Source organism: Ixodes scapularis, unplaced genomic scaffold (assembly GCF_016920785.2).
Source record: "Ixodes scapularis isolate PalLabHiFi unplaced genomic scaffold, ASM1692078v2 PGA_scaffold12__126_contigs__length_90152505, whole genome shotgun sequence".
In the NCBI taxonomy this organism is placed as follows: Eukaryota; Metazoa; Arthropoda; class Arachnida; order Ixodida; family Ixodidae; genus Ixodes; species Ixodes scapularis.
In genome coordinates this window covers 43,938,530-43,956,761 of record NW_024609838.1, presented here as the reverse complement: position 1 = coordinate 43,956,761, position 18,232 = coordinate 43,938,530, and the positions used below count along the sequence as shown (strand labels likewise).

General features: G+C 46.5%; 1 protein-coding gene across 2 annotated transcripts in view; it reads right to left on the bottom strand.

Moving 5' to 3' along the window:
• Positions 1 to 18,232, bottom strand: part of LOC8040981 — a 110,967-nt gene that overhangs the window by 41,392 nt on the left and 51,343 nt on the right. The window contains exons 4-8 of one of the 2 annotated variants that reach the window (XM_029979190.3): positions 16,880 to 17,178; positions 13,024 to 13,243; positions 9,745 to 9,905; positions 6,609 to 6,785; positions 1,691 to 3,300 (exon numbers count right to left, since the gene is read on the bottom strand). In XM_029979190.3, coding sequence (XP_029835050.2) covers positions 1,691 to 3,300; positions 6,609 to 6,785; positions 9,745 to 9,905; positions 13,024 to 13,243; positions 16,880 to 17,178 — 2,467 coding nt within the window. The remainder of the gene's footprint in view (positions 1 to 1,690; positions 3,301 to 6,608; positions 6,786 to 9,744; positions 9,906 to 13,023; positions 13,244 to 16,879; positions 17,179 to 18,232) is intronic. The other variant, XM_029979308.4, reaches the window with a different exon arrangement.

Sequence of the window (18,232 nt, the reverse complement as noted above, 5' to 3'; positions counted from 1 at the left end):
TATTTTTAGTGAATTTTAAAGGGTGTTATTGGTGACTACGTTTGACTGGAACTTTGACGCTTATCAATGCTTACTTAGGTTATCTTTCCAATTCTAAAAAGTTCAGCATTTACCGGAGCTTAAAGGAACACTGACACACCCCAAAATGTTTTTCAAATGTTTTGCCAGGCATTTAATAATGATGTTAGAAGACCACCCAATTAATATTTTGCTACAGCGTCACATATATTTTCAAAAAAGTAAAAAAAATGCAACTGCTCGAAACCGAAACTGGACTGGGGAAGAAGAGGAAATAATAGAGGAGAAAGCGTCGCCAAAAATCACGTAACTGTGCAACTTTTTTTTCTTTCAATTAATGCATTTACAGTTTTTTCAAAGTCCCAAAAAATGGGTGTCATATTTCTTTTTCTATTTTTATTATTGAGTGTATGCCTTTGATGACCTACGACTTCGATTATATTTGGTGGTTGTGTCTAAAGAAAACGGCAGCGGTTTTGAGGCTCTTTTCAGGCGGAAAGAACACAAACTTCAAGCCACAAATTGTGTTCTGGGTAGTTGGGCTCTCATGTCATGTGTCATGTACGAATAAAAACCCCGGTCAGCATAAATGCCCTGACAGTGTCCCTTTAAAGGGATACTTCAACGAAACTTGAAATATTCTCGTCGTGTTCAAAAGTAGGTTGAATATGATCCACAATATCCGTAAATGACAATCGCACATTTGTATTTTGAGCCTGGTGGCTGTATTTTTCGTTATAAATGGCCCACTCTGGCAAGCGCTCGGAGAAGGCCCAGCGGAGACCACGTGACATCCAACGCAATCGTGACGTAGGTCGTCTCAGGACGAGCAAAGCTATGGCGAGGCTGACATCGAGAGGATGGCCTAGTCCTTCCAGCCACCGAAGCGGCTGCTTTTGTCAGAATTTTGAGTGACGGGTTAATCTTCTGAAATCTTGTAGGGGGACAATAGCGACTTCTGCGACACACAAAAGGGATTCTCGGGACAAGGGCAGTTCCTCCTTCCCCTCTTCCCTCGTACTGGCCGGGGGCGAGACAACCTCCGTCACTAGCTGTCAAGGTTCCTAGACGGGCATTACTATAAGCGAGGCGTTAGCGACATCCACCAGGTGCTCTTTGCTAATCGTTTAATTCGTTTTAAAATTCCTTTTGGTGACTTTTTAACAAAATATTGGTATGTTCGATGTGATGCTGCTTCTTTGAACACATATAGACCAAAAAATGAGCGCCGAATTTTCATTGTAGTATCCCTTTAGAGCCCGACCTGCAAAATATTTTTTTAACTTTGCCGAAAATCCTCCTTGCCACCCCTCCCATTTCCACCTCTCCCACTCTTAATTTGATGGCAGGGGGGGGGGGGGGGGGACTCCTTTTGTTGCTGCATCTTAATGTTGGATGAGCCAGGATAAGCACCTGGCTTATCTGGCTCCAAGATGCAGCAACAAAACCCCCCCCCCCCCCCCCCCCCCCCCCATCAATTTAAGAGTGAAAAAGGAGAAAATGCAAAAGGTGGCGAGGAGGATTTTCAGAAAAGTTAAAAAGATATTTTGCAGGTCGAGCTTTAATTTCTTAATATTCACTTCACAGACGTTGCTCAGTCGAGTGGAGGCATGCCCAGCCTCCTCTGCAGCGTCTGACGGGAAAAGACTACTAAAATGTAATGCAAACTCACTTCTCTGCTCGCTCTGTCATTCTTGACTGCTCCGCACGGGGCTGCAACGGCACTTCCGGCCTCTTGTCCTCGGGACTCCCCATGAGGGCACGTCGATTGTCAAAGCCCAGCGGCATGGACGTCGGCCGTGCCATCACCTTCCGAGGGGATCTCGACGCCAGCTTCGGGATCCGCGACGTCAGCGTCGGAAGGGCCGGGTCCAGCACGTTCTTGTCAATGAAGTCCTTAGCCACGTTCGTGATCTGCGAGCTGCACTTGTCGCATAGCCGAACCCCCGCATTATCCGTCCGTGCCTCTTCCATGGACGTCGTCATCGTCGTTCCAATGGTCCGCCTCTCCTCCGGCTTCGCCTCCGACTTGTCTCCACCCGCAGACTCGCCACGACACACGTCGCAGACGATCGTCTCGTTCACGTTCCAGTCGCCAACGCCAATCGTCTCCGTCTGCCGCAGTTCACACTTCTCGCAGAGGACGTCGGAGACGGCACAATCTCCGGAACCCCGCGATGTCTTCTCCTCATTCACAACAGACGTCACGCCGACGTCCCGCTGCGTCACGTGGATGCCGACACCGATCGAGCGGCGCCGCACGCTCCGGCAGCGGTCGCACGTGGCGTCCCGCACGTCGAGCACGCCCGTCCCGGTTGAAACGACGTGAGCCTTCACGTCTTCACATCGCACCTGAAGCCCCACGTGGCGCCGGTCCACCGAGTCCGCCTGGAGCATGACGTCCCGTTTCCGCACGGGACTCGGGGAGATCTGGACACCAACATTTCCTTTCGTGACTCGTGTCGTCTGGGCGCCCTGGCTTCGTGAGCGCGGCCTCGGAGTTGGGGCGGGCGAAACTGGTGGCGTTGGGACAGGGGACCTCGCCTGCGCTGTCACGCCGACGCTCGATGTTCTAACCACTTCGGTGTTTACGGCAGAGTCCGATGTCACTACCTGCAACCTTTCCTCGCATCGCGAGCAGGGCCGCAGCTCGGGCCGGACTGATGTCGGCTCGCAGACGTCGAACGTCAGTTGCTCCAACTTCTTGCGCACGTCCCGACGCACTTCTGTGTCCGTTGCCGTCTGCTTAGACTCGTACTGCTTCTGGTTGCGCTCCGCGCACTTGGTGCACGGCAGCGCTCGCGGAGGTCGCCTCTCGCGTTCAGCGTCGAGTAGGGGCGATCGTTCGTATTGACCTCGATACTCGGCCTGCGACGGGGCCGCGGAGTCCTCGCCGACTCCGACGGTCCGCGTCTCGACGGAGCATCCGACGCCTACTGTCTTCTGGATCCGCACGAGGGGCTTGCTCCGGTCCAAACTTCGGCTCGGACGTACGGGCGGAGTGTCCTTAAAGGTTCCGTTCAGGGCAGCGTCTAAAGAAAGGGCAAAGGATAGCGGGCTCATGCGTCCCTTTTCGTCTGATGTGATTCGAGGCGTTACGATGCCCCGTCCGTCTAGTGCCCGGAGCCTCGACTCAAAATCGTCTTCACTGTCTTCTTTTAAGACAGGAGTTTCCACGCGATCGTCGCCTACAGCAACCGAGCGCTGGGACAGGTGGGTTGATTTTGCCTTCAGCTGGAGCATAAGCAGTCGCTTCTCTTCTTTGAGAACGGAAAGCTTCACCTGAAATGAGAATGATATGATGCCAATGTTGTGGCACCCATAACTACACTATTTTCTTGCATATAATCCACATCAAAATTTATATAAAATCAAAGTCAAAGTAGGGATCCAGTTATACGCGAATTTGGCGGGCAGTGGGGCTTCATGGCAATGCATGCAAAGTTGTGGGGATAGATTCCTCATAGTCCCTCTTCTAAGGTCTCTTCTAGGGATTTTCCTTTTCCCCACCATCTCCTCATTTTCTTCTTTTTTTCTTTCAGGTTGCCAACTTTGCATTGTTTTTCCAGGCTCAATGGCCAAACCGAGCCGTCGTTGATTTGACGGCAACACACAAAGCATCATTGCTGTCAAATGTGTGCTGCCTTCGACAGCAACGTTTTTTGCAGTTTCAGATCCGTTGCCGAAAAGATTGGAAACCGAGCAGCAGGCCGGAACTACGGCTGCTACGACGTTGACAAATCATGCATGCAAGAATGGAAGAAGGAGAGCCTGCAAACTGCAAGCCATGACCGACGATCATTCCGCGCTCTGAAGACTGGTGCGTACCCCGAGCTTGAAAAAGTACTCGCAAAGTTTGTCAAGGAGAAAAGAGGTTGCAATCATGTCGTATCAACGCAGGTTCAGCGTGATTGCGACCTCTCCCAACGAGATGCTGCGGAACATCTTCAAAAATTGCTGCATCAGCCTTGCCTTGACGGCATGGATCACAACACTACTCGCAGCAGCGAAGGCACCTCAGATAGCTGCAGCAACTGCAGCGATGAGTGTATTAAAATAAAGATAGGGTTGCTGCAAGATCTTAATATTGATTTGCACAATTAGTGCGGGCAATAAGCGAGGTACTTTTTGTCTTTTTTCTGGGAGTAGTAAGTTGGGGGTGCTAGTTATATGCAAAGGCGGGTAATATGCGCGAAAATACGGTACGTGGAGTGGCTGCTTTGTATATAGATAAGCTTGGTCTACTTAAAATAACATACTACAATATATTGTATTACAATATACAATACATACTATCAGGGATGGGCAGTATTTCAAATACAAGTATTTAAAGTATGTATTTCAAACACTTTGTGTATTTTGTATTTGTATTTAATTACAAATTGGGTAATATATTTGACGTGTGTATTTAAATACTAAAACGTGGGTATTTCAAGTACAATTGTAATTAAATACAATTTTGTGGGCGAAAATACATCCCTCAAATTTATTGTCACTGTCCAGAGCAGGAAGAAAACTACGTTCTGCACCAAATGCAGTGTCTCTCAATCAAGCACAAGCGTTTAGTGACTTTTTGATTACGGTGCTAGTCCAGGGCAAGAATAGTGACGAAATCGACGTTCACAGGCAGACTGGCTAAATAAGTGCCTGTGACAACTTGTGATGCTTTCCAGCCTGATTTCCATCCATATTTTTGCCTGGAACATTCTAAATGCGTGGGTTGTCCAGATTTTCGTAACTGGTGCGAGTCACAACAATAAAAAATTCTCTAGCTAGTGCTGCGCGTCTTGGTCGTCTCGGTTCTTTGTTGGTCTATACCAAAATGTAATCGACAAAAAGAGCTGCTTGAAGCTCTGTACTTTTTTCACCTACTGCGTCCAAGCTGATTAAATTTGTTTGTGATTATATTTCTATTACGTTACTAGAGCCTCGCACACTAACTCCCGAGTGTGCGACTCAAAATTATAATGAGATACCCAGAAACCCGTTGCAGGTGCCTTGAAGTCGCTGACGGAAATTTTGAGGAATGTATTTGGAAAAGCATTTGGAGGAAACCAAATACATTTGGTTGTATTTGTATCTTGTGCTTAAATGCTTCTTTGGAAATGTAATTATATTTGTAATTAAATACATTTTTGACAAAGTATTTTGTATTTGTATTTCAATACATATTTGCATGTATTTTGCCCATCCCTGCATACTATAATACAATATACTACAATATGAAGTTGAGCCCACTGGCATAAGGTAACAATTAATAAATTTATATATTCTATTCCCACAAAATTATTGTACGCATCTGGGGCACATGAAGCAAAAACACTGCTGTCCATCGAGACCAGCCGACCACCAATACATGCCAATAAGTTTGATGGCAGAAAATTAACGTTGGGGACATCACACACCCACAAGCAAAACAAAAGTAGCAAAACTGAATGATGCCTAAGAATATCCACTACTAAGCAATCCTTACTCTCCAATGCAAAAGTAGCCTCAATGTAACAGAGGCAAAACATTCTCTTGCAGCCATAGTTGAGCCCGCTGCTGGTTGGCACATGCTTCGAAAGAGCTCGTCCGCTAAAGAAAAGTCTTTGTAACTTGAAATGCACATATCAGAATCATTGACGAAGTTCACTGTGCGCATGCTCTGACCAGCAACAACTACCGCTAAGACAGTGAGAGAACACTAAGCACAAGTTACCCTATAGAGAACTGCAAACACTACATTCTAGCTGGTGCCCCATGCATGCAACACGTGCACCATGCGCATAAGGGCACCTCTGACAGGCATGCACTTACACGTGTTTTCTAGCAACAGCAGAGAAATGGCACCTGCCAGATGCCCTGCTTGCGACCGTGTATAGGGGGCGTTCAATGGGCACCATATTTGAGCACATTGTTGACAAGTCAAGCTCAAATCAAGCTCACACTTATCGTCTGCTAAGAACGGCTACGTAAATGTTGTGAAATGCCCGTTCCGAGGCGCCATAGGAGCACCCCGTCGGCACGCTTTCACCACAAACTCGCCCATGGCCGCCGGCGAACAGCCCCTATATTAGTCCATGGCCATGCAACGAGTTAAGAAAGCATTAGAGGCAGTTAGGCGATTCATGTACAAAATTACCGGGGCACACTACATAGACACGAGAGACTATGGTGCCCGGAACTAATCTCCGACTGGAGTGTTTCGAGCCCCATATTACCGCCCATGCATCGAAAGTGGTCCCAAAGCGGCAGCAAAGAATGCATCGGAAGACGGTGTGTCGTGCCGTTGAACGTCGCAATCTCGGTGGTTGGTCACGGAAGTTCTGCCAAAAAAAGACGAGCGAACCTGAGTGTCGCCGTCGTCGCAGCGTCCCAACTCCTGGCTTTCTGAGCTTTCGTGAAAAGACAAGTCAGAGAGCAACCTATGGCAGAACGGCAATCAGCCGCATCCACCTCTGCCGCCACGGTGCCACCGGGATCGCAGCGTGCAACGGCACGACACGAGTGCGACGTCATCGAGCGGAAATCGAGGAACCACAAACGGGGACGCGGTCAAAGTCGGAGACGCGCTCCAGGCACCATAGGGAGGCAGTGATCGCCCGTACCTGCAACAGTGGTATGGCCTTGACCTCGTCTTCGAGCTGCCTGATGCGCTTCAGACTCGTGGCCATCAGTTCCCGAACGTTGGTTAGCGCCGCCCGGTTAACGCCTAGCGAGTTAGGACCGGTAGGACTAGTGGCCAGCCCGGGTGGATGCTTGGTCGGCGGGAAGCCGTTTCTGAGCTGCAAGTCACGCCGTGGACGGAGGTCGGCGCTCGTCGGGAAACAAAACCGACACCGACACAGAGCCCAGACTAGCGCCACGACCGATAATCCCGACGCTACGATCGCGAGTGCAAATGCCATTACTAGGTTAGTGGATGAGTGAAGTTGACGCACTCTTCTAGGTGTGGAAACGGAATTTTTCGGTTGTTATTTTTCCTTAGGGGACAGGCGGCTCGCTTTCTTGTGCTTCTTCTTCATCTTCCTTTATGTTTTTGCAATATTTTTCGTCTTCTTCACCTTAGATCTAGCACTGTCTTTGTCAAGGTCCAATGCTGTTCAACGAATAATAATTCTGTTGTGTGTATGCTTAGACAGCCAAAAGTTAGCCAGCCTCAGAGGCACCTGGTGTCTCAGCCAATGCAGTACCACTCCTAGTCTAGTTTTCTTAACATGCATCACGCAGTAGTGACACACAACCACACACTAGTACGATGCTCATGCAGATCGGGACAGGCAGGTGTTGGAGATTGAACTCACCAATCTTCATAACAACTCACTGGATCGCGCTTCCTTGCTCAGCGAGCGCGGCCACCGGAAGTTCCAAAATAGGCTATCTTAGGCATGCATAAAATCAGCTGGGCAAAGCATTGCAGAGGCTGGGTGGCTGCGTGCTGAAAGACAAGTTTTCTGCTCGTTCGCCGTTGTTTGCTGAAGAAGCTTTTTAAAACCTTGCGTAAACGGTCGTAGCTGTCTTTGAGGACCCGTGGAAATGTTTACAAAAGCGCAGCGCCGCAGGGAAAAGGCACAGCTTGTTGAACGCAAGTCTCACTGTCTCGGGTGGCGTGATCAAAGGATGTGCCTTGGCACGCTGAAGTGCTGTGTCTCTTTGCCTTTGCATAAAATAGACAGACTACCCACAACACGTCGTCATCACCACTGATCAGTGGTCGATCGACATAATCAAGCCCCGTTTGTAAAACTTGGCAGCAAGTTTGGACGCGGCCTGCCTATACATTGTGATTGGTAAACAGATGGCACATGACCATATGGGCCGTATTCCAAAGCTTTTTCGGCCTCACCGTTTCATAACATGGCATTCGCAAACCTACCTCCCATCCAGCACTGTCCCATTGCGTTGCTCTTTCTGTGTTGCCATGTGATGCATCCATTTGAGGAGATTTCCAACATAGCCATCCATATGATACATAATAGATCATTCTTGAAATTTTTAAATGAAGCATACATCCTAGTTACTCATAGTGCATGACCACTAGTTGGTTGTGCACTATGAGCACGCATTGGAGACAAGCGCTTCGTCAGCATTTGGAGTGCACTCGGATCAAAACGCATTCCACACGAGTGCTGCGTCAGTGCTTGGCACAAACTCGGAACCAATTATGGGCTTCGTGCCGGACGTGATAAGACCAACTAATGGTGGCTCTGCATAATCTATGCATCATTTCACTATTTCAGAAAAAGCTTTCAACAACCACTGATCTTTTACAGTGGAGCTGTAAAGGGCTAGTTTACTCAGTATCGCGTCCGCGGACAAAGAAATGTTGACACAAAACTCCAGACGGCTACCGCTAACGCTCATGGATGGCAGCAACCTTTCCAGCCTTTCTACTCTGGTTTTCGCCGGAGTGTAAAGGCTGAATTTCTCTAGGCGTCGTCCTAAAAGTCGTCCTTGAGGACATCTTAGACATCGTCCTAAAAGTCGTCCTCGAGGTCGTCCTAGATGTTGTCCTTGAGGTCGTCCTAGGCATCGTCCTAGACGTCGTAAAGATAACAGCTTCGCTAGTCCTCCATCTTCACGTGAACTGGAAGGGCTCTACACTTTTTCTCTTTTTTATTTGTATAGCAACTATTGATTAGTGATAGTAACTTGCCGAAGGAGCTGGGTGATCCAGAACTCCACGACCGATATGTATAAATCAGACATCTATGCGCGACACACCTTCAAAACTTTCCCGAAGGTTTAACACATCCACATGGCATAGATTGTTGGTCGGTATGCAAGCGCGTGAAGGCACAGATACGCAGCACTTTGGCTTTGACCACGTCGTCCGAGACCACAAGCATTGCGGTCTACAAGTTGTGCCATTTTCTCGCGGTGCTAGCTTTTGTAAATATTTAAATGGGTTCTCAACAAAGACAGCTAAGACTGTGTACACGAGGTTTCAAAAAACTTCTTTGGCAAATGACGGTCGTCGGGCAGAAAACGTGTCTTTCGGCAAGCAGCTGCCTAGACTCTGCAACGCTTCGCTTGGCTGATTTTATGCACACTTAAGATGAACGATTCAGAACTTCGGGTGGCAGCCCCAGCGCTGCAGCAACCAAGCGAGAATGCGCAATCTAGCAAATTGTCATAGGGATCAATGATTGAACTTAAATAGATAGCTAAGTCAGCTATTTTTAAAGATTTCCCCTAATATCCATGTTTCAGAGCTACTATGCACCATAACCAACAGAATAGCAGTGCCAAATTCAATATGTTTGTTTCCGTAATAAATAACAAAAATCAAGCGTGACTATACTATGATAATTGGCGAGTCACTAAAGAGTTGCGCAAACGAAACATAAATTTGGTGTAATACAGATTAGAAATTGCACTAATTGTATTTTGCGTATGTTTGGAAATTTTAGTTTTAGAGTATGATCACAGCTAATGTCACCGTCTGTAAATGACAGTATATCATCAACCTGTATTTTATTAGTTCATTCCTTTTCAAAGCATAGCAGATGATACTGTAGCAAAAGCAAGCAAAAATACTGTCTTTGATCAGCTGCAAGGTCAGTGAAAGGAAAGCAAGAATGAAAAATGAGCCACGCTAATAAAATTATTGTTCAGCATTGATTATTATGATGGCATTAGGTTGCTGGAGCAATTCAGTCAATCTGGCAAAATAGGGCAAAAAGTCAAACAGCTGTAAATCAAAGAGAAAGAGTCGGTGTTGGAACCGGAGGAAAAACTCACGTCGGACAAAACGTGGGAAGACGTGGTCGACTGTGACGAAATGGAACTGGTCGACCCGCTTCGGGAGCGCGAGGGTCCAAAGACCATGTCCAGGATTTCGTTTGCCTTCTTTTGGTCTGCTTCAGGCCAATGAGATCGTAGCGCCGAGGATGGTCTCGATTCTGGCAAGAAACAAAAGAAAAAATGAATCGATCAGTGACTATTTACAGCAGTACACCGACCCATAGTCACTCAAAAGTCTGTGGAACCAGAAAATAAAGGGGTACCCGTACCACAATAGACAACTATGTGCAGTGTGTTCGAAATTATGTCAAATATGATTGTTAACAGCTGCACATAAGAATAGCACAACTGAATTTGGAACATATTCTTGTCGCATTGTTCGGTCCAGATGCGAATCGCTGCGTCGAGTTTGGGACGCTGTGGCGAGCGCCCGGAAATTAGCGACCGAAGTGCGAGATGAACCCTGGGATGTTTGTGAAGTGACCTGTCAGCTTGGCATGGCCAATGTTGGCCTGGTAATGAGCTTTGCTAATTGCCACCATACGACTACGTACTTGTAATAGGTGTCACTGTGTGACCAATTCAGCAGTTGGAATGCTGGATATGAATGACTGCACTACACCCTCACTAGTAATCAGATGTCTGTCTTAAAGTAGGGATGCTTTTCTACACTTTCCACCAAAAGATAGTCATCTCTGAGGTGGTCCTTACAATAGCTGGTCCATATTTAGACAAAAACAAGGTAAATATTTGAGTTCCATGTGAACCCCCCAACCCAATACTGTCGAGACCGGTTATAACGAAGTCAACGGGAATCTGAAATCACTTTGCTATATCCGCTTCTTCGTTATATCTGTAATCCATAAAAACAAAAACAAAAAAAAACAAAAAAAAAACCCGGACTGTCACGGGCACATGTTTATCGTGCCTGCAAAAAGCGGTTGAGGCTTCCCTGCACGAAATCTCTGCTAAATCGGAGCCGCTTCTCGCTGACCGCGAGAAGCTCTGATAGAAAGAAAATCCTGTGAGCTACGAACGGACTGGATCCAGAGCCCTATCGACAGCTGCGGCAGCCGCCGCGGAGGACGCTGGCGGTGGCTAGCATTCTTTATGTAAATATTCACTTTGTCGAGGGTGGCGGCACGCTTTTGTTTCAAGGAGATTGCCTTCGTCTTTCTTGTTGAGGTGCCGGCGGTGTCAGGACTTGCTATCATTGATTTGCGATGAGTTGCCAAATCAGTGCTTGAGCAAAGCTAGACTTTCATGCAGAAAGCGATCACACTGACTAGCACGCCGCCACGGAACACGAAACAAACAAAGTGCACACGGCACCGAGTTTGCGCTCAAGTTTGTGTTTCGTTGGTATAAAAAGCCTACATTTAAGAAAGGGAGCAACTGCTCGATCAGGTTCACGTGGCTTGTAGGCCGCGTTTGCAAAACAAGCTGCAGCCTTCAAGGAGTCAAAAGCGTTCACTGTTTGCAAACGTGTCCGCCTCTCTGCCTGGCTTCCTTGCCACGCTGGGCACGAGACAACCAAATGCAGGCACACTTGAGCCTATCTGCTTAAGAAGTGGCTGCCATTAAATTGGAGTTGCCCCCTCGCTCAAATCTACGGTTCTTTCCCTTGACTCAGTCGGTACGTCAGTGGCACGCCACGACAACTTCTCCGCGTGCGATACGGAAAAGCTGCTTCCCAGATAAGGAGCAGAGAGCAGACGACAACGTAGACGATGCAGAGGCTACCGCAGGCAGCCTTTGCAGCACATCTGCAGCTCGTTCTGGGTGGTTGCTTGGCCATGGCAGCGGAGTGCAGCGGTCTGCGACTCGATAAACTTTCAGAATTTAATTATTTTTTCATACTATCATGAAATTTACATTTGCTATATCAGCGGGAGCCCCTCAATTTCCTTCGCTAAAACAGACACAAAAATATTTAAAAAGCGCAAACAGGAATGGGAAATCATGACTGCTTCACTATAGCCGCTATTTCGTTATAACAGTCTTTGTTATAATCAGTCGCGACAGAAGTATATGCAGGTTTAGCACAAGTATATGACTGCTACAAATGCTCAGAATGCTAGCAAGGGTCACAAGAATGAAAATAATTAAACAAATTTAAAAAATTACTTCTTAGCATTTGGTGGCTGCATAAATGCAACACTTGCATAACAATCTTGCCTCTATCCTGCACCATGCTCTTCATGTATCAGATACAAATTATGAAGGCGAATGGAACTTAGAAGGACTTGAGAGGAACCCTTTTTAAGCCTTAATGTGGCAGCTTGATGTCCTGCTAAGTGACTTTTAAGCCTCTTTATGAAGCACCAAAAGTGACTGTAAAGTTTCATTTTCAGATGAATTTTGAGTATATACTAACGAATACAACAAGTCGTAATTAGGCTGTTGCATCACACAAGAGCATTTTGCAACTTGCATAAGATAGTGAGCCTATCTAAATGTGGCACAGTACCAGTTGTCTGTGAAAAACGTTTAAAGCGGTTTTTTCACTGCAAAAGTAGACCACGCATTACTGAATGCTTGGTGCCCATCCAAATGTAGTGCTGGCAGTCACGACACTATGCCTAAGGTTCGAGAGTTTGCCGTCATCTTGTCTGAAAGTTATACTGTGTTTGCTCGATTCTAGCACGCCCCCCCCCCCCCCCCCCCCCTATTCATAATCTTATTAATGCCGAATGTACCGCGCCGGCGATGTCTCTCCGAATCCTAGACCAACAAGCCGGAAGCGAGTGACGGCTGTGCAGCCGGTATTCACTTCCTTCTGTCCAAGATTGCCGTCAATCCTATGCGGTGGATCTCACGGCTCATGCTCGTTGGCATCACATTATCAGGTGCCTCTAGCTTCTCGGTAACGTTGCTCCTAACCCCGGTCTCATGACGCTCTGCAGGCACTGTGACAAGTAAGTTTGTGACGATCAGGCCATCCTGTGCTGTGATTTTTGTGATCACTGGGTCACCACGTGACCGGAGACACCCACATCATCAACCCTTCACTCTCGCCCACAAGCTCCACAGCCTTCAACCTTCAACCACAAGCTCCAACAACTAGGCGTGGTGCCGCAGCCCTTCATAATATGGGCGACTTGCCTTTCTGTGGCGCCGCGGCTCTCCTGAGCTAGAATAAATATCAGCATCAATATCAATACAGACTGGAAGATATGGTAAACTGAATATGACGGTGTGCAGCCGATACAGTCGAGGCAGGAGGCGGAAGTAAATCGAACGTAGCAACTGGTAACTACATGTATGCCAGAATACCTGCATCAGACGACACCAGGGGCGAGTCGGCGTACTTCGGAGCGTTCCTGAGCAGGTCCACCCTCGAGGGACCGTCTCCGAAGGTGGGCCTTTGGTACGTGCCTCCGTCCCCCAGCCCGTTCTCGTGACCCTTCAGGACGTCTTCGAAATTGCGGAACACCTCGCTCAGCGTCTCGTCGTTCGAAGTGAGCAGGTCGGGGGGAGGCGCGGTTGGTCGCACCTGCCACGACAGAAAGTTTTGATTAAAGGCCGGTTTGTAGGCTTGCAAACGCTTAAGAACGAGAGTGTCACGACCTCCCATGGCATCTTACGATGAGAATACGCACACACCGGCACCCGGCCCCGAAAATGCATTTCACCAAAGTGGGAAGGTTTTGCGGTAGCATTCACGAGATCAAACGTATGTGCTACTATATGAAGACATGGTTGCGTACGTCACAAAAGTTTTTCAAGCCAATAACGCAAGAATGATGTCCAAAGAAAATAAAATATGTATACGGGAATCGCGAGCGTTCCGCGGCTACACGATAAAAGGCATTAGTATGTTCTCTCGTAGTACGAGATCACAAGAGGTTGTAATGCACTCGGTCGTAAGCAGTCGCAACTATGTGCACAAGCCTTAAACGTATTTCAAATTGTAATCATTTTCTATTTTCTGACCACGACAATCATCCATACCAAAACGAGCGGGTGCTCGGAACAAATTCAAGGATCCAGGATTTGATCCCTGTGTGTGCAAGGATCAAACCAAGGAATTTATTTTTACCCCCCCCCCCCCCCCCCCCCCCACCACACATAAAAAAACTTTCCCGTTTTCTCAAAGTTGTGTTTTTTGTACCAGGAAGAAATTCCTGCATACGCATCTTTGAATGTAAAATTTAAAAGTTTGACCCGAATAATTCATTTGAGCCTCAATACCTAACAACTGTGCGACAGGACTGATGTTTTAGAGAAATGTATATACTGCAAAATTTTTTATTGGCAGTAATTACAATATTTTGTTTTTTATTGTCAGGAAAAGAGGTTCAACATGTGATAACTTTTCCTAAACGATATTATTATAAGAATGCTCTTGCTTCACACTTTATTATTTGGAGAATATGTAACTACAGTATACTTTTTGCCAGTATTTGAAGGACACTGTAAAAAAGCTAGGCAAAAGTGTTTGCTGTCATGTATCCTTTTTCTCTTGAAAACTAAAACAGTTTTCATAGAAGACCTAGACCAATCTTCTATGATTAACATAGAAGTTTGGTCTAGTTGGTTACAGCGCTGTGTCCTGATGGTTACCTTCTACTTTGTCCCCGTCTTTGCACTGTTTTGTTTTTAATTAAGATTACGAACAAATAAAAATGTAGTAAGTACATAAAATTACAGTAGGTGGGAGAATTTCATCGAAATTGATTGAGAAACAATAAAAAATTTCTCAAAACCTGGGTCTCCGCTTGAATTTAGATTACTCGTAGCAAATAAAAAGAAAAAAAGAAGCCAATAAGTAAACATTTTACTTGAGAGTATTAGAATTAGGTAAATCTAGTGATCCATCCTGAAATGTCAAGTGGAGTGACAAGGAGCCATTAAAAGCACCACGCACCTGAATGCCAGTCGCGCTCATTTTTCAGCCGAAGTAAGCAGCGCACAGCTCTTTCAATGCTACGAGAGACCTCGCAAGGTTTCTGTAGACAGGTGCGTGCCACAGACACAGCATACACACAGGCTGCGTAGATGCATGCAGGTAAACAGGCTGGGGCCCCACACCCTCCCACCCTCCGCGGCACTTTGAGGACCAAAAGCGATGCTTCAGAACTGAGCCTCCTTATCACCGGGGTGACCCAGTGATTGGAGGCAGAGTTATGGCCCCCACCTAGCTATCGCCCCTACTGCTTCTTTTTATCAGTCAACAAACGAGATAAGGTAAGATAAAATCGAAAGGTAGCCTGGATCATTTGCTCCTCCTTGCCCTCCGCCCCTAAATTTCTAGGTGTTTTGGTCCCACCACGAGATAACTAGTGGCTGCCTTACTTTTGTCCCTTTTTTATTTAACATACCTCAAGTCGCCTGGTTAGGGCATTAGATGAGGGGGAATACAAAAGCTGATGATATAAAATACAACATACAATAACACACTTATTACACAAAAAAGAAATCATAAATAAAAAAAAAAATTAAAATCAATAGAAATATTGATAAAATAACAGCACAAATAAATTCCCATGCACACATGCCTCATTCCTGAATACAGTAAAGTAATAATTCCCATGCTGTTTAGAATTTTCTTCTATCTGTAATTTCCACAATATATTATGGAGCACGAAGTTCCAATTGAAAATGCAACGAAGCAAGCTGCAATGGAGAGTTTAGAAATTGGTTAGTATGACATTTTTGTAAGTTAATTTTATGAGGATGGTCGTGTGCAGAAAAAATTTGATAAGGGGGAAGTTATAACCCGCTACTTGTAATAACCATATAGTCATTTCACAATGTAAACAGTGTCCCAAATTCGTCACAACAATTTTCAGTTTATAGAAAGTGTTTTAAAAGCGACAAAAATTCAAATTAGATATTGCTTGTTGATGGTTGAATGTTCTTTTGGTAAGACACTAAAAGCTTATTTATTTATTTAAAAATACTGCAACCGCTGCCTTAATGATCGAGTCTGAGGCAAAGTATCGGACTACAAATCCCCAGGTGGTTGGTTTAAATACACGCCAAGGTCCAATCAATATGATGGGGGCTTACTGCAGAAAAGGCAATTTGGACCATCTGGGGATCAAAAGATCCCCGGTTGGTTAAAATTAATCCTTTAGTCCTCTGCTGGAGTGTGTGCGACGCCCTTTGTTGGTTTGGCGCGTAAAACCCAAAAATTTGGCGTTAAAAATACTACAATCCACATCATTTAGGACTAGAGCAGAGGGTTACAGAGTTCTTTTTGAAGCACAAATTTAGTTGTTGGTGCAAGCCCATTACAGCTCACATCCTATTTATAACACTGAGCTCCTGATCGGCACGGTTACGTATTTGCAAGAAGACCATCAGAAGAGCAAATCACAAAAAAAGCCGGCCCCTGCTACTGTCACACCTATATTTTTTGTCTCCTTGGTTACTACAAAACCAAGGAAGGAGCTAGCTAAAGAAGTGTAATTGACTTTGCAAAGACACTTTTTGACTTGCAAAATCAACATTCTTTCCTTTTTTTTTTTTTTTTAATGAGGTACTTTTGCAGTTTACCACAAAGACAGCTTTCGATATTACCTTTTAGCCCCAGTGGTACAAAAAGCTGACGCGAAGTATGCATTTTTCCATCTAATCTCACCGCGGCAAAAAATACCATGTCACTGGACTGCAGTGTGCAGACGCATGAGTGGCATCTGATAATTCCGAAGAAGAAAGAGACTGCACATGCTCAAAAGACAAAGATGGCAGTGTGCAGAAGTCGACCAAAGATGGGTTCTCAAAACTAGGTCCTCACAGTATCCTGAAAGGTTCCCCGAGCCTCCAAATCTCCTCGACTGTCTCTGCCCCCAAACAAACTTTTTCCAGCTTAAGCTCTATTTTAGCAGATCCCAGCTGCCCGCCGATATATATCACTATGAGCCAATCACTTCCTAGTGTGTGCATTATTGCTTACAAGGTCTGTAGGCTTCTGCAGTGATTTATTGTATCAATGTTGTGACAGGAAAGGGCTCTTCAGTCATCAATCGAGGGGGGTAGAAGATTGAAACAAGTGATGAATGAATGGATACATATGGTTGAACACTCTGAATTGGGGTAGTGTTGTGCCTAGTCGGTGTTTTCTTTTGGAAATGTTTGAGAACCCATAAACCATAGATTCTTTGGCCCTCCGGCCCCGACTTACCACGGCCTTGCCAACGTGCTCCTCCGTCCCGTTGTAGAGCCCCTGCTTGACGGCTTCCTTGTCCAGGGTACCCAGGTAGGCCTGGAGGGACTTGCGTTGGCGCCGCCGCTCCTTGCACAGCTGGCGCAGCTGGTCCAGGTTTCCCTTCGCAGCCTGCGCCTTGAGGGCATCGCAGAACTGCACAAAGTCCAGGTGGATGTGGTAGCCGTACGGACAGCAGTTGCACCGCGTCCCTTCCCGCGTCTTCAGCTCCGCCATCAGCTGGTCGTGCAGCATGCCTGGAGTCCATGTGTGGTACCCTGCAAACATTGTGCAAGTTCCATGAGTCGTGTCCCAAATATAAATCAGGCTACCTGCAGCTGGATTATAGAACTGGTCCCAGCTGCATCCAGCTGGGATTGACACAATCCAGCTGGATCCAGCTAAGACCAGTTCCAAATCAAGCTGCATGTGGACCGACTTTCACCTCGGGTGGCATTCGTGCCGGATCGGAGGCTACGCACAATAGTGGTACAAGTTGAAAAGCGCAGCTCTTAAAGGGGGACCAGCAGAAATATTCTTCCGCCTGGCGGAAAGTCCTTCTCGCCCTCTTTCTTTCTTGTATTGTAGCACGGCGAGGCGAGGGGAAAGGTCTCCTTTTGCGCCGGCTTCTTCTGAAAGGATAAGCCGAGAAAATCCCCATTCTGAGCGACGGGCGATGGGTGCGGCAGCAGCGACCTCGTGACTTAGAGGTAGCTTCAGCTCCTATCGCGTAATCTGCCCTATTTTTTGGCGCTCACCAAGCCTAGCCCCTCGGGTGTAGGTTTTACGGAGCTGCAAGGCTGCGCCCGCGCAATCACCGAATTTCAGCTGTCGAAGGTCTTTGGTTTAGCCCGTGGCAAAGTAAACACATACTTGAGAGCTGCGATGCATCCCCGCACCCATTGAAGGAACGTTTCATTGACATTGACATTTTTACGCAAGGGCCATGCAGAATTTAGTGTATAAGAACAAATTGATGCCTCGTAAGTTGGTGCCCAACGGAAGCACTCTAACAACTTTTCAAATATAAAAATAAAACAAAATAACACCACGTTTTTGGGGGCCACTAATTTTACTGATTTACTATGTTAGCGTTAATTGTGCAGCGGTGAGCGTACATTACGCGACACTGTTAGCGCAAACACGACATCGGCGCTTTTTGCTATTTTCCCCATCAATGCATCGACTCGCAATAAAATCTACCGCTTAGGTTGGATACTCGCATTAACAGTTTCCTAAACATCGTTCACTTCTAACAAAAAAAAAAGTGGGAAACACCGCCGATAGTTTGTGCTAACTGCGTGGCGTAGGGTACCTAAAAGTTTTTTACAA